The 15,041-nt window shown below is 42.2% G+C and overlaps 2 protein-coding genes across 4 annotated transcripts in view; one reads left to right on the top strand and one right to left on the bottom strand.

Annotated features, from left to right (window-relative positions):
- intu (inturned planar cell polarity protein) overlaps nucleotides 1–5,320 on the top strand; it is a 32,850-nt gene extending 27,530 nt beyond the window's left edge. For 2 of the 3 annotated variants that reach the window (XM_088624696.1, XM_088624684.1), the window contains exons 12-16: nucleotides 1,045–1,548; nucleotides 1,975–2,069; nucleotides 2,657–2,846; nucleotides 3,739–3,878; nucleotides 4,282–5,320. In XM_088624696.1, the coding sequence (XP_088480822.1) occupies nucleotides 1,045–1,548; nucleotides 1,975–2,069; nucleotides 2,657–2,846; nucleotides 3,739–3,878; nucleotides 4,282–4,393 (1,041 nt within the window). In that variant the 3' untranslated portion in view covers nucleotides 4,394–5,320. The remainder of the gene's footprint in view (nucleotides 1–1,044; nucleotides 1,549–1,974; nucleotides 2,070–2,656; nucleotides 2,847–3,738; nucleotides 3,879–4,281) is intronic. The other variant, XM_088624694.1, reaches the window with a different exon arrangement.
- Nucleotides 5,321–5,831: 511 nt separating this feature from the next.
- ino80b (INO80 complex subunit B) lies at nucleotides 5,832–11,699 on the bottom strand. Its single transcript, XM_088624709.1, has 5 exons — nucleotides 11,206–11,699; nucleotides 9,445–9,640; nucleotides 8,291–8,409; nucleotides 7,702–7,874; nucleotides 5,832–6,645 (listed from the first exon to the last, which is right to left on the bottom strand). Exons 1-5 carry the CDS (start codon nucleotides 11,246–11,248, stop codon nucleotides 6,187–6,189), a joined length of 990 nt encoding a protein of 329 aa, XP_088480835.1. The 5' UTR covers nucleotides 11,249–11,699; the 3' UTR covers nucleotides 5,832–6,186.
- Between the last annotated feature and the right edge of the window lie 3,342 nt (nucleotides 11,700–15,041).

Genomic DNA, 15,041 nt, shown 5'->3' with positions numbered 1-15,041 from the left:
ATCCAAAACGGCGGAGAAAACACTCATAATGAAACATAGTGATCTGTTTTGGTAGATATTCTAAATATTCCTCATTCTTTATGTTACCGTCCCCTGCTGTTTCTATTCTTGCTGTCTGAATAGCGCACATTCCTGTTAAACTAATCCCAAGCCTGGTGACTTCCTGCTTTCCCTTTTATATGTTGGTGCTTGTGGTTGATCACCCTCTGACTGCTGTCAAAGCAAAGTCCAGAACATTGTGTTGCACCGGAGGCAGTCTGACTGACTGGAGTGAACCTAGTGTGAAGCCCAAGGTGTTGTCATTCCTTTCATTTCTGAACAGCATGTGCATGCATTAAGGCCAAGAAGAGGAAAATGTTTCTTTTTTACGACCCAGACAATCTAACACCCAGCTGCTGTTCATGTAATATAAATGTTAATGTAGTGTCATAGTTTGATATGTTTGATAGCTTTGACTTTATTCTTTTTTTTGGCTTGTAAATCTTGTAGATCTTGTGGATCTCTGACTTGTCGTCCAAAAGCTGTGATGCTGCCAGTTTAATCCTAGTAGAAGTTTGTCCCTATCATAGAAGGACCAAACTTAGAGGATATGTGGGGGGCAGTATAGATTAGCGCTGTTAAGAGCTCTGGTCTCCTAACTGGATGGTTTTGGGGTTCAGGTGCAGCTGCAGACACAGCTGCTTGTCCTGAATTGTTCTAATCCACCCATTTGTGTACTATACCTGAGTACCAGTACTGTATTGATGAGAGTTACTTTGTGATGGGCTAGCATTCTGTCTAGGGGCTGTTGCCATTATTTCTGAAAGCTGAACACTATAGAAATTGTGATGAGCTCTAGCCTGATGCGACTCCACCTTGAGTTTGAACGAATTTGTTTTGGTGAAGCAACCAAAGGGACAAGCCGAAGAAAGCACTATCGGATCCACTGAATTTGAAAGTACGTACAGTTTCATACATGCGCCGGGAGTGGTTTGGAGGGGAGTGCTGTGTGTACAAAGCTGTGCTGATCTCATGGGCTCTTCTCCCGTGTCTGTCTGGCTTCAGAGACACTTCATGCAGTGCGTGCTGCTAGAGGCAGGAGGGTGTGCGTCTGCAGCCCTGGGGAACCCGGGACCGGACTGCATCTACGTGGATCAGGTGAAAGCCACCCTGCTCCAGCTGGAGGGCTTGGACAGGAGCATCGAGGAGAGGCTGGCAGCCCCTCCCATGCCCTGCCTGTCCTGTGCCGACTGGTTCCTCCCCTCCGGCCGGGAGAGACTGGACAGCATCACCAGCTCCCCGGTCTTCGGCAAACTGCCCGGCTCCTCGAAGGCCACCTCGCCCACCGGCCGGAGGGTGCTGTTCGGGGAGCCGGCGCTGAGGACTCGCCGGCCCAGCCCGCAGAGGAGTCTTTCGGACAGCGGCAGCGAGGGCCCGCTCGACAACCTGTCCTTCAACCCGGGCCTGAGCCCCCACTCCACGCCCGACTCCACGAGGAAGCTGGGGCGCAGGGACTCGCAGGGATCTGGGGGCTCCGACGGCAGTGCAGGCAGCGGGTCCCTGTTCAGGGTAACACCCCCTTCCCAAAAACACGAGCCCTCCATTTGTAGTGCTTCAATAACGTATTAACACCTCGGCAACTAATATGTCAGCTTCATTTTTTTGCCATTGTCACTTAGTGACTCTTAGTCACTTATTCTTTGCCATTGTTAGTCTTAATATTTGTCACAAGATTTTTATTTTTGCACCTACCAGTTCTGGCTGCTAACCCCTACTACTGTCAGACATGTTGCTGTACTTCTCCTTCTTTACCAGCTTGCTATTTGACAAGACTACAAAGTGCCATTTTATGAGCCACTCCTTCCTCAGTCTTCCTTGTCCATCATAAACAATAGCCATACCGTAATGATAACCTGTGGTGCACAGATGAATGGGTAGACTAATGGATAACTATATTGGCTTGATTGTATTTGCTTCTGTGTTGCATTACTGTAGATCCCCAAGAAGAAGCACCCTAATCCTTTCTACCTGGGGACGCTGAAAAAAAGCCTTAATGAAAGAGAGACCGAGGAAATGTATAACACACTGAAGTGAGTGTGCTCTCCTCTGCAAAAAATGAGTAATAGGAACAAGAAAAGGTTTATTCCAAGCTGAAATGAAAAGAGGCACAACTTTTCGGCTGTGGAGCCTTCTTCAGGTGACCCCTGAGGAAACGTCACATCTCTTCTCTTTTCAGCATAGAAATGAATTCACATTATAAAATGTTTGAAAATGTTTATATCGCAACTTTGCCGCTAAAAATCAAAAGCATTTTAAACGGATTTTAAACAGAATGTGTTAATTAAAGTTTAAGTGTAGTTGTAATGTGAAAAGCAGTCTTCAGACATTTGATTTTATTTGTAAATGCATTTTTTTTTGTTAGGTGATGTACTGTATGTGTGTTTTTGTGAGTTTTAAAGTGTTACATTATGACGAGGCCGGGGGTCTAAGGTATAACTTCATTATTACAAGGAATTTCGGATTCCGTAGAAGAAAATGTCAAAGCTAATTTAGTTTTAAACAGGTTAACCCTGATTTTTAATTACTATAGTCAGAACAGAAATTGTGGGAATTCAGTGCGTAATGGTTAAATCTGCTTTCTGTGGGCTGTTTTTGATCTGACTGTTCCCTGCTGCAGGCTGACCTCTGGTGCCGAAAACACGCTGTTCCACTATGTGTGCATGGAGACAGTTCAGGGAATCTTCATCTCCCCCACCCACAGGGAGGTGGCGCAGCTGAGTGGCTCCATCCACCCGCAGCTCATCAGGAACTTCCACCGGTGCTGCCTGTCCATCCGAGCCGTGTTCCAGCGGAGCCTCCTGTCAGAGGTGAGAGCCCGACGCTGCGTGTTTTTAAACTGTCAGGACGCGCTGCGCCACGCCCTCAATCTGTCTGTTACCTGTTTCAAGCATAATGTTTCCTCATTATTTCTAGGGATTGTACTTTATAAGAAAATACTTTTTTGTATCACATTTCAGCAATTACTGAAACCTGACTATATTATTCAATATAGTAAGACCTCCCTAACCCCGGTTCTGAAGTATCCCATTCAGTTAGTCTTATGGGACAACCTAAGTATTTTTTGTTTAAAGGTTATAAATACCTTTGGGTTATGTTTAAGTTACTGTCTGTTTAGCAAGAATTTGTTTAATGAATGTGACTCTGGTTATTGAGGTCTGGGGGATATTCCATTTTTTGTTCCCAGTGATCTCTAAATGACTTGCTGAACACACCACCTGTGCAATTGATCATGATTAAATTGTTCTGATCATTAGAAATTGATTATTTCAAGACTACCTATAAATATTTTCTGGACTGGGACTCTTGAGTTCCAGGTTTGGAGACCCCTGCCATACAGGACACCTATCCAGGAGGTAGAGATCCTGAGATTAAACAGATATTAAAACAATTCAGGTGGGTAGCTGCGTCAGCATGAGTAGGCTGTAAATGAACAAGTAATAGGTTTATTCCATGCTTAAAAGAGAAGAAAGAAAACACGATGTTTCGGCTGTGGAGCCTTCTTCGGGTGTCCACAGCACAGATGGTAAAACAGTCTGGCATGAGTGAATTTTCCCCTTTATCAGGTGCTACTGCACAAACAAGCTGGTCCTTTAGAGTTGTTTTTTTTACCATCAGTCTAGTATGGGATGGTACTGATGCCTGTGATAGTGCTGTGAAAAGTACCAGCTTCTCCACTGATGTTCACCTCCATCCCTCCAGGACAGGAAGGCTGCGGATGAGCTTCAGAACGTACGTGGTTTTGGGTCAGTGAAGGAGCACGGGGTTCTGTTCCAGTGCAAGCCCGAGAACTGGACTGACCAGAGGAAGCCTCCTCCTAGCATGACCTACTGGGTTATTGGGTACGCAGCGTTCGGCACAGGAGAGATCATTGATGAATGGACTGTCACATGCCTCTATCTCCCCATTCTGCAGAAGGATCTCCTGTCAGTACTCTCTTCTGTTTTTCAAAGACAGCAGCTGTGAAGTGATTAATCAGCTCAGTACGAGAGCTTTCACAGAGAGGCTTTTGAGAACCCAGACAGAGTTGAAATGATAAACACTTTGCGATTCAGTTAGGCTGCTGGCACGTAGTAGTATTCTTTCAGAAACAGATGAAGAGCTAGGCAACCCCCCTTGTTTTAAACTAACAGCTCCATGCAAAGTATTCAGTGCAACATATTTGTGATCTGCAAACACTGCGAAAAATGTGTTCAGTCTTAAGACTCATCCTCTTGGTTTCTTGTTACTTTTTTTGTGCCGCAGAAGGATGCTTCTCGAGCCTACTCCTCAAGAATTCTACGTGTGCTTTCATGACTCGGTGGCTGAGGTCCCAGTGGAGATGGCATTCCGGCTCTCTTTTGGTCTAGCCTCGTGAGGAAGAGACCTTGTTTACAAGCCCTCGAACTGTTTTTTTTTATACACACCATACGTTGCAGTTCCAGAAAACTATTCTGCAAACTAGTTGGTATCTGGCTGGGTTGTTGTTATCTTGCAAGAACGCTGGAGTTACAAGAGCAGCACGAGGATGTGTGTTTGTTCTGTTGCAATCGGGATTCTGCAGGATGTGCCCGCAGGACTTGATCAGTGTACCCCTGTGCAGTCAGGCTGCCATCAATCAGTACAAGGGAGTTCTTGCTGCTAGAAAAACACTTTTGAACTTATTGATTAATCAATGTGGAGATTCAAGTGTAGTCGGTTTGATCCCTGACTTCAGGTGTTGGTTTGAGACTCACACCTAACCTTGTTGACAGCTCTGTGTCTCTACATACTGTAATTTCAGGGTCTACTGTATTAAAATTGCTGAAGCCCTTGAACCTTTGTTTTACAGACAGGCTGTCTTATAGTTCCAGAAAAATTATTGTGCTTATCCTTATATTTATTATATTTTTATATCATGTCTTTATCTAAAAAAGCCTACCCAATAGAGACATAAAATGTCTCTGTTTTACCTTATCTTTATTTAGGAGTATGGCGTGGTGTGCAGAAAAGTATTCAGAGCAAATGAGGCCACTTCCTCCCACTATGTTCTGTACGTGAACCCATTCTGTCATTGACCAGATGTTTTAAGACATCTTCTCCCTTTTGTACCAAAACATAGATGCTGTTGTATTTTATGATGTATTGTATCATGTGGTCAATGAAGCCTCTTAAAATTAACTACTTTGAATTTTATGTTGAAGAAAGCCCTTTTATATGCTATTTAAACACTATTTTGAGAGAAATGTTTCCCTTTTTTGAAATGTTGCTGTTTGTACCTCATGTACCTCATCACTGTTAATTAAAAGCCATTTTTGCAAAAGCATTTCTTCCCCTGTAATTAACATTTCTAATCAACAAAGTTCAAGAATGAAGGTAATTAATGTTTTGCTTAATTTTCAGTGTACTCCGCATTTCTGACCATCTGACGAAACCTGGACAGAACAAGATATAAATGCTGTTTGGTTAGGTGCTGTAATATAGGTTTGTTCAATGGTTGGTACTATGGAGTACTTCTTATCCAGCATAACTATAATATAAGTTCATTCAGTTAAACTGCAGGTCCATTTATCTATCTTTTATTCATCAAGAAAGAACAACTTTCTTGTGACAATATGATTTTGTCTCACAGGATGCATTTCCCATTATAGTTTGTATGGTCACAACAAAAAAAAGTTATCAGACTGCTTTTTCTATAAGTGGATATGGTCACTATACCATTTGACACAATCTGACTTCAAGATGTCCCCGTTAACACCCTCGGGTGTAAAGACAACACATTTGTGGTGTTTGCATTTGGGAATTATTGGTAACAAAAACAAAACTCAAACAGTATCTTTTGAGAAACGTCTATCTTATTATGTACAAAAATAAGTTTGGTATTCCAGTTCACAGAAATCTACACCACATGCGATATTCTTTATGACACTAAATAAATACATTTTTTCTTTACATTTGCAATGATTTACATTTTTTGTTCCCCCATTCTTCATACACTTCCATGATTGCATTTCCAGTTCTACTACAGACAATAACCTATGACAGAAACATTACAATAAATTATGCTTGAACTGAAGCTACAATCCCTGATCGAGAGAGAGAGATGCACAGGATAAGTTCTTGTTGAGCTTTTAATGCCACTGCCTTTAAACTAGCACAGTTAAACTCTCTTGCCTCCCTCTGACGGAGCAGTCAAGCAACAGGCTGAACAAGCAGGTTCTTCTTGTAACATTCAAGACTGCAGAGGGGCGTCCCGGTCTTTGAGCAGGAGTATTTTTTAAGGTTTGAGCATCCGGTGACCCCGCAGTGCACTGCTACAGGGGTGGGGCACGGGCTTGTGACCACTGGAGTGGGCACCCCCTGGGGGAAGGAGATCATCGTCCCCTGGAAAGAGTCAGTGTAGCGGATCATGGGGACCTGGGACTGCTTGGACTTCTTCTCCCTCATGGTCTTGATTTTGGCTTTGCTGGTTTTGGTCAGTCTCTCGATAGTTTGGTTTTTGTTTTCCTCCGCCTTCTTGGCAGCTTGCAGGCGCCTTTTCCGGGCCCGTTCCTCCCTCTTCTGCATCATCTCCTCCGTCATCTCCTTCGCCTTGTAGCCCATGGGCAACTCCAGCAGGGGCTGGCTCTGCTGCTTGTGCAACAGCGCCCTCTAGAGACCGGAAAAGAATGCACACAGCCAAGTGAGCAGTCTCCGGTGCCTTTAAGAAATGTACATTCTGAACGTGTACATTTCCAAAAAGTTTTCTAATTTCTGTCATGAGTGTCATTTAAAAATAAATCTAGTGGTAAATTCATAAACAGATCTCAAAAGAACGTATACATAACGTTAATTTTGCTTACCACAGACATTAAAGAGTAGTAGTGGCCAAGGTGATTGACTGTTCTGATTTAAAAAATGCTTGATTGCTTGCAATGAAAATGTTATACAAAAATAGTGAAGCATTCATCCCCTTTCAATAATGTATTTTATATCTACATATAGTACGTATCCATATACTGTATGATATACATGTAAAGTGAACATTTTTAATCAAAACATGAATGCTCAAACTGAACATGTACAGGTGAAAAGCTCACTTTCAACTCTTGACTGTAAAGACACAAAAAACATACTTATGAATGGCCATAACTCTTAGTGCTTTGTGAAAACATGTCTGGCAATTTACAGTGGTGTGTCTGTAACAACTTTGTGCACAGTATATTTATAGAGCCTATATGCAGATCATACTCTGAGCTTCTCATGTCTGTTTGCAAGTCTGCTATATAGCCTACCCAAAGCAATGCAGTCTGAAGATTCAATTTACCACTAGCCACCAGAGATAAAGACTGACATAATGACTTCATCACACGGTCCCAGCCCTTTATTCTGTTCTTGAAATATGTGCATTGAGCGATGGTACATGTCGCTTAAACACAACAGAATGCCACGTTATCACCGAGAGGATAATTAGCACTCCAAAAAACCCACAAGAGTTAACTCCATAATGAAACCAAAGTCTTTCCCCTATAAGAGGACAGAACCCCCCACCCAAAAACAGTACACATATGAAATGTGTACACAGAAAAAACACAATCTTTAAGAAGCCACTTGATTCCCAGAACGTCTAATTCTTGGTCCAGGTGAGTCAGTGTTGTGTGGACAAGCTCTCACGTGGAGAAACAGAACTGAGCCCTCAGTCCACACTCCCTACCAGATTTCCCCTACCTGTCTGGCTGTGAGCAGAGACTCGTCAATCTCCTTCTTCAGCTCTCCGTTGTCATCCAGCTCTCCTTTCTCCAGGGCATCCAGCCACTTCTCCTCCTCATCCTCGGGGCCCCCCAGCAGGGACTCGGAGTCCATATCGGGCAGGGGAGAGGGGTCCAGGTTACTGTCCTCATCTGTCCTCAAAGCAAGACAAGGTACAAGTTAGGTGGGTTCCAAAACAAAGCCCAGTCCACCTATCCAAAAGGTTCAACCCATCTTTGTTATTTACAGGACTGATAGCCATTAAGCTACCTAAGTGAACTGCAATGTACATTGATTGGGGTTTTAAACTATCTTTCCAACTCGCTGCCATGTTCAAAGTACATGTATGGAAAAGGAAATACTGTAAAGACACCATACATACAAAGACTGATACTATATTTTTTATCAGAAATAAAGTAGCTGGAATGTTTAAGAGCTCAGGTATGGTTAAACAATTCTATACTGTGTCTCAATACGATGAAGTCACCCAAATTTATTAAATAAATTGAAGCATGATTTTAATGATGAGCCCTTTTGTGTAATGAAACTTAACAGTTCAAATCCTTACCAAGCCAAGCCCTATACTGCTCAATGGGGACCCCCTCTGTGGGCTCCTCGTCGTCATCCACTATCATCAGAGGAGACGGAGACCGATTCTCCTCAGGCACCACAGTGAAGGTTGGAACGCTGCTCACACAAAACACGGAAGATATTGACTAGAAAACTGGAGTTGTAGTTTTATACATGATACCAATGCGAAACGCAGAAAACAAAAGGCTTGATATACTTGAAAAATGGACATTTAAATCACATTCAAATACAACATTTTTACCCAGGAAAGTTGAGATGTTTTGCTTTGGAATTGATTACACACACAAGACAAAAACATGTCTGTACATTATCCAGATGACAAATCTGCAATAAAAATGTAACATTAGTGAATGACTTGATTAGTTAATTAATGATTATAATAAAATACTGTTTCGATAATTAGACAACGGTGCTTCCAGATAAGCATGACATGAAAGTATTATTAGCTTTTATTTTTAGAGATTACTAAAAACTGAGTCAGGGAAAACATTCTGGACAAGATATGTGAGAGAAACATCTGTACTGACTGTAGTGGAGACTAGCCACTTCCAGCACTTCTATCTCTAATAATGTAATTCACTAATTCTTCACTGCCTTATGTATATTACCTCTTCAACTGTACTTAATTAATAATGTCTTCTAAGATAACAGCATCCAATTTAGTAAGCGACACGATTTAAGATTTAAGGTGATTTAACTAAAAAATATGTAATAAAAGGGTGGCATGGTGGCGCAGTGGTTAACATTATGGGATTCAATTCTGGACCTGGGATGCTATCTGTGTGGCGTTTGATAGATAGATACTTTATTGATCCCGTGAGGGAAATTGCAGTAATCAATTGCAATTTGTAAGGTCTCCTCGTGTTCATGTGGGTTTCTGACTACAGAATGTCCTGGTAAGTTAATTGTCTGTTGTTATCTGGTCCTAGTGTGAATGCGTTTGTGTCGGTGTGTGTGCCCTGTGATGGACTGGTGTCCCATCCAGGGTGTATCCTGCCTCGCATAAAGATATGCAATAAAGCTGAATGCGCAACCCAGAGATTGCAATTGATTAGTTTCAAATTAAGGAGTCTAGGTGAAGGTGTGTGAATGCTGTTTAGAACTAAGCTGGCTGAATGAAGACTTTGCTACCTCTTGGTTCCCAGCGTCTGTCCTCCCAGCTTGATCTTTAACTTGAGCTGGGGTTTGACGACTCCCGAGTCGGACTCCAGCGCCTCTGAGGAGAAGCTGTGCCCCCCCTCCTCCTGGTGGTGCTTCTTCTTGTGTTTCTTGTGCTTTTTGTGTTTCTTTTTGTGGGCATTGTGACCCCCACCTTCATCTCCATCTCCTGAGAACACAAGGCAGAAAACGACGGAACTCATTCAGCTTTCTTCAGCTGGGGCGGGAGCAAATGTTTGAGTTCAAGTAATGAGACCGTGTACTTTTCAGATCACTACTGTAAAAAAAAAAACAATAAATGTTGACTATACTTCACAGACTTAAACAACAATCGCTTTGCATAGCAGTTCAGGTTTTATCATTTAAGCTAACCTTTTTTTCTGATCCAACTGCATCAGCCTTCAAAGCAGTAACACGGTTATTAATGTTCTTAACCAATAACAGCAATGGCATTATTACCTTGTAACCAGATCTTGCCAGATCTCAGAATCTAAGCAGGTTTGTTCAGTACTTAGATGGAAGATCTCTAAGGAACACCAAGTTGCTGCTTTAAGTGGTGTTGGTGGACCTGGGGTTAGAGTGACACCAGACACAACACTACAGGATGAGACAGGTTTGCAAGAGCAGGAGTGTTAACCCTGGATTTCCGGCAAACATCCACTCTGACATTGTATAACCTGGCCTTTCTGAACCTTCCCCTTACTCATTCGGTGAAACAGCTACCCACTTCTCTACTTGATGTGCTCTACGGTGGGTTGCAGGAGCAGAGCACATGGCTACTACACTGCACTAGTGGATAATGAGCACTTTTCCCCACATTCAGTAATAGCTAATTGATCAGAGGATCTCATCCAGCAGTTTCTTGAACAAAGCCAGGATATCAGCTGTTCCAAACTCCCACAACCCTTCGGATAAAGTGCTCCCTGTTGTCCTTTAAAAGTGCACTTCCTCGTACTTTCTTCATGTATTCTCCGGTTCATTTTTCGCAAATTATTCTGCAACTTGCTAACGTGACAAGAAGTTGCAAATATCAATCAGTGACACCATATTAAACGTGTGACAAAACCAATAGCATGGACTATTTTATCGATAGCTTGCCGAAAATCACTTTTGTTTCCTCTCCTCCGTTGTCTTCTGGCTTTTTCACTTTCTGTATTCTAACGTCATGTATTGTCACACAGCTTTTTTAAATGCATGGGGGCAAATCTGTTTTAAAAGGCGCTATATAAAAATAAACTGAATTGAAAATCAGCCCTGTGCAGACGATGGACTCGGAAACAGCGTCACTCTCACTATTTGAGTTATAACGTTACAAAGAATCTCTTCAGAGCACCACCTAAAAATCGAAACTATAGGACTGCTGTAATTGCAAATCTGCTTTTGTTAAGTGTACCTACTATTATCATACACTATTTTGGTTAAAATTACTGTAGTCCTATAAAAATCTTCTTTCCCCTCATTGCAAAAACTGGCCAGTGGAGGGTATAGCCTTTTCTATAACCCTTAAACGTTACATGGTTATTTTCCGGTTACAATGTAGCCTATACCATGAGAAGCTTAAAAGTAACGGAAGCGATCAGATAAAAAACACCATCTCAGAGAACAGCGTTTAAATTTCAGCCCGCAACCGTCAGTTGAGCCTCTCGACTGGAAAACGGGCCTTTTCCGACAAAATTGTGCCTTAAATCTTTGTACACAACCAGTTCAGGTGAAGAGATAAGAAATGTTCCTTACCCGAAAGAAACTTTTCTTGGATCATGTCTTTCTTCTTCCCCATTGGCGTCTATCGCGTACTGCTTTAAAACCTCCAAATGATCATGAAAATGTTTTGTTTTTTCTTCTGTTACATCCCTGCGAGAGACTCAGTTCTGAAACCAGCAAGCAGCGCTACTGCTTGAGGCGGTAGGCGGTGCTTGCAAAGGTCATGCTCTCAAAGCCGATTACAAGCATAAATGTGACTTGTAATATATTAAAGTTTTATTAAATATAATTAAACTTGCATCATCCTTTTAACTGGGTGTCTTATTGTGATTATTAAAATCCTAATGAAACCGTCTGAAAATAGAATTTCTCATTTATTTTGCGATTTTTTTAAATATTAAAGTACTCAGGGTAACAACTTTAAATTCCCCAAACTGAAAAAGCCAGGCACTTTGCAGCCTGCTGTCTATAAATAACTAGGTTACACAAAACACAGCGAGATACTGCGCCGCCGTTCGCGTCGCTCTTCTGACGTCACAGCCTGCGCAGATAGTGCTCCGACAGAACTGTTGGAGCAGCTGTCAAGGAGAGAGAGAGAGCGACACCGCAGTACAGGATGTCCTGTATCTGCAGGCGGAGTCCCATTGGCTTATTTTTGGATGCCGGCGTTAGAAAATGTGCATTAGAAATATTTTTTCAAGTTTTTGATGGAGTTTAAACAGTATTGAAGTTCTGCCTTATAGACACTGAAAGAGGGAGTAGAAACGGACGACTGTGGATGTGATATCTCCCTATTATTAGTGACAGATTACATCTTGTAAAATATAATATCAAACCCCTTAAATCTAACATTCACATTGAAATACTTAAAGCTAACGTTTTCCAAGTCTATCCGCAGAACCAGTCTGAATATACGTTTTCAACTTCAGGTGGGGCAGGGAACAATTTGTAACAATTGTTACACCCCGGTCATCCAGCCAGGAAGCCATTAGGTACTGACGCTTGAGGGAGTGAGGAGTTGCTCAGCCAATTTGAACCAGACCTTGGGCAGAGGAGGGGAGCAGTAAAGCAAACAAATAAGGGATAAGTGCCCATGACTCCTGGGACTGCCAGTTCTCAAAATAACCCAAGCTTCCTCCTGGTAATAATAAATAATAATAATAAACTTTATTTTATAAAGCGCCTTTAAAGGTGGCTTCTCAAAGCACTTTACAGGATGACAATAACAATAAATAAGAAGACTACAACAATAAATAAGAAGAATACACAAGATAAGACACAATTACAATTACAGCAATACAACAATAACAATAGAGGAGACCGTGGAAGGTGGTACTAAGAAGAGCAGAGGGGTGAAGAATGGAACCAGTTAAGTGAAGGCTTTTCTGAAGAAGAAGGTTTTGAGTCTGGATTTGAAGGAGTTTAGAGAAGGTGACTCTCTGATATCCTTGGGCAAAGAGTTCCAGAGCTTGAGGGCATAGCAGGAGAAGGCCCTGTCGCCCATACAATGTAGACGGGCTTGGGGGACAGTGAGGAGGGCAGAACTTGAAGAGCGGAGGTTGCGAGGTGGGGAGTAGGGCGATAATAGTTCAGACAGGTATTGACGTGCCAAGCCATGTAGAGCCTTATAGGTGAGTATGAGGATTTTAAAGTCTACGCAGAATTGGACCGGAAGTCAGTGCAAGGACTCCAGGATAGGAGTAATGTGAACACTTGCACTAGACCTGGTCAGGATTCTGGCTGCTGGATTTTGGACATACTGCAGTTTGTTCAGAGTAGATTTAGATACCCCAGCGAGTAGAGCATTGCAGTATCTGTAATCTCTTGGGCACACCTGCCACTGACAGAATCAATGGGAAAACCCCTGAGGGGGGTTTATGGAAGGGATAAAAAGATCTGAACCTGAACAGAGGTAGATCACTCCTCCTGATGAGCCCCTTGACGCAAGACAGGCAGCGCAGGGAAGGCCGCAGCTTGTGAGACCACAGAGGAGATTGGCCCAGGAGCTGCAGACCAAGGGAGAGGAACGGAGATACTGCGCAGGGACATTTAATACTTGGTGGCATGGAGAAAAGTAACCGGCTTGGTGAGTCGATTCTGAACCAAGGGGAACGTAGAGCAGCCTAAAGGAGGACTCCTGATATAGCCCAAACGGAGACTGAGGAAATTGGAGTGCGTTGCATCCCTCGTCTCTGCATTGCTGTTCAACTAAGGTTGCTGCTGGAAGAGGTGTTAGTGGCGCCAGCAGGGGGCGCACACCCTGCGGTCCATGTAGGTCCTGATGCCCCAGTACAGTGACGGGGACACTATACTGTTAAAAGACGCTGCCCTTCTGATGCAATGTAAAACCGAGGTCCTGACTCTCTGTGGTCATTAAATATCCCAGGGTGTTTCTTGAAAAGAGTAGGGGTGTAACCCCAGCGTCCTGGCCAAATGTCCCTTTGGCCTTTACCAATCATGGCCTCCTAATAATCTCCATCGATAAATTGGCTTCATCACTCTCTTCTCCTCCCCACTGATAGCTGATGTGTGGTGAATGTTCTGGCGCACTATGGCTGCTGTCGCATCATCCAGGTGGTGCTACACATTGGTGGTGATGGGGGGGAGTCCCCATTACCTGTAAAGTGCTTTGAGTGGAGTTTCTAGAAAAAACACTATATAAATGTAAGCAATTATTATTATTCTCTGAACCACCAAGAATTTGTAACACCCTCTCTTCGTCACCTAAAAGGACAGCTGACCCTCAGGAATCCTTTATGACCCTTGGAAGTACCTTTTGTTGCAGCAAATGCTGTTCTCTTTGTGTCTTAGGGAGACAGTAAATATTGACTTATATGATACTAATGCTCGCTGGTCTGTGTGTGCATTGGTGATTCTGGGTGATGAACAGAACCTGTAGTAAAGTAGAGTGGGTCTAGCACCTCATTTGTATTGCTAGTTGGCGTAGTCATGTATGAGGCAGGAAGTAATTCTAGTGTGTGGGGTCACCTCAGTGTGACATATACCTGTAACACAATCATCACTAATATGTGTTTAGGAACCTAGTAAAAATGAAGCACAAACAAAATGAGAAATGCCCTATGTTTTTGATAATAATACAACAAATTGTCAGCGATAAATCTGTAATTCTTCCTGATCTTTGCAAATTTTAACACCCAGGTATGTCACCACTTTCTATACAGGTACTGTACTGTACTGTATATTATCAATTGTTCCTAGTTCTTCAAGGGGAAATAGTTCAAATTCGTTTATATTAAAAGATAATCCTGAAACAGATGAAACTATTTTTAACTGCATTCGCCAGGTCTGTTCTATTCTTAAGGAAAACAGTAGTATCATCCACTAGTTGACATATTTACCTACCTAAAATATTAATACCTTTAATAGTGTTATTATAGGTATGAGAGCCAAAGTTTGATTACTAATAAAAAAAAATCTCTGACTCGAATAGTCTTACTGAGCTGATGCAGCCAACAACGTAATGTAATCAATTAAGTTACAGTGTGTTCATGCACACAACTACATCATCGACACATGGTATGTTATGCATGAAACGTTTTAGAATTAAAACATTTCCGCGACTGTGTTACTGCCATCTGCCACTGACCACAGTGAAGTTTTTTAAATTTTTATTTAAATACAAAAAAGGGGAAATACAACAAACGGTTATACTGTATACATGCAAATATACAGATGTCTCAACATGACACAACAAGGTAGCATCAAGCGAATGAAACGGGGGGTGAGAAAAAAACACAAAAATGCACTTTGTCCATAGTACAGAGGTTATGTGGTGTTAGGGGTTACATTAAATAAGTTTATATGCTAAAAGACTTTTGAAGACCAACTCACCAGGCTTATTTTTAGTG

The sequence above is a fragment of the Lepisosteus platostomus genome, chromosome 1 (assembly GCF_059453375.1).
Source record: "Lepisosteus platostomus isolate fLepPlt1 chromosome 1, fLepPlt1.hap1, whole genome shotgun sequence".
In the NCBI taxonomy this organism is placed as follows: Eukaryota; Metazoa; Chordata; class Actinopteri; order Semionotiformes; family Lepisosteidae; genus Lepisosteus; species Lepisosteus platostomus.
The sequence above is the reverse complement of the archived record's forward strand: the minus strand, read 5'-3'. Positions and strand labels throughout refer to the sequence as shown.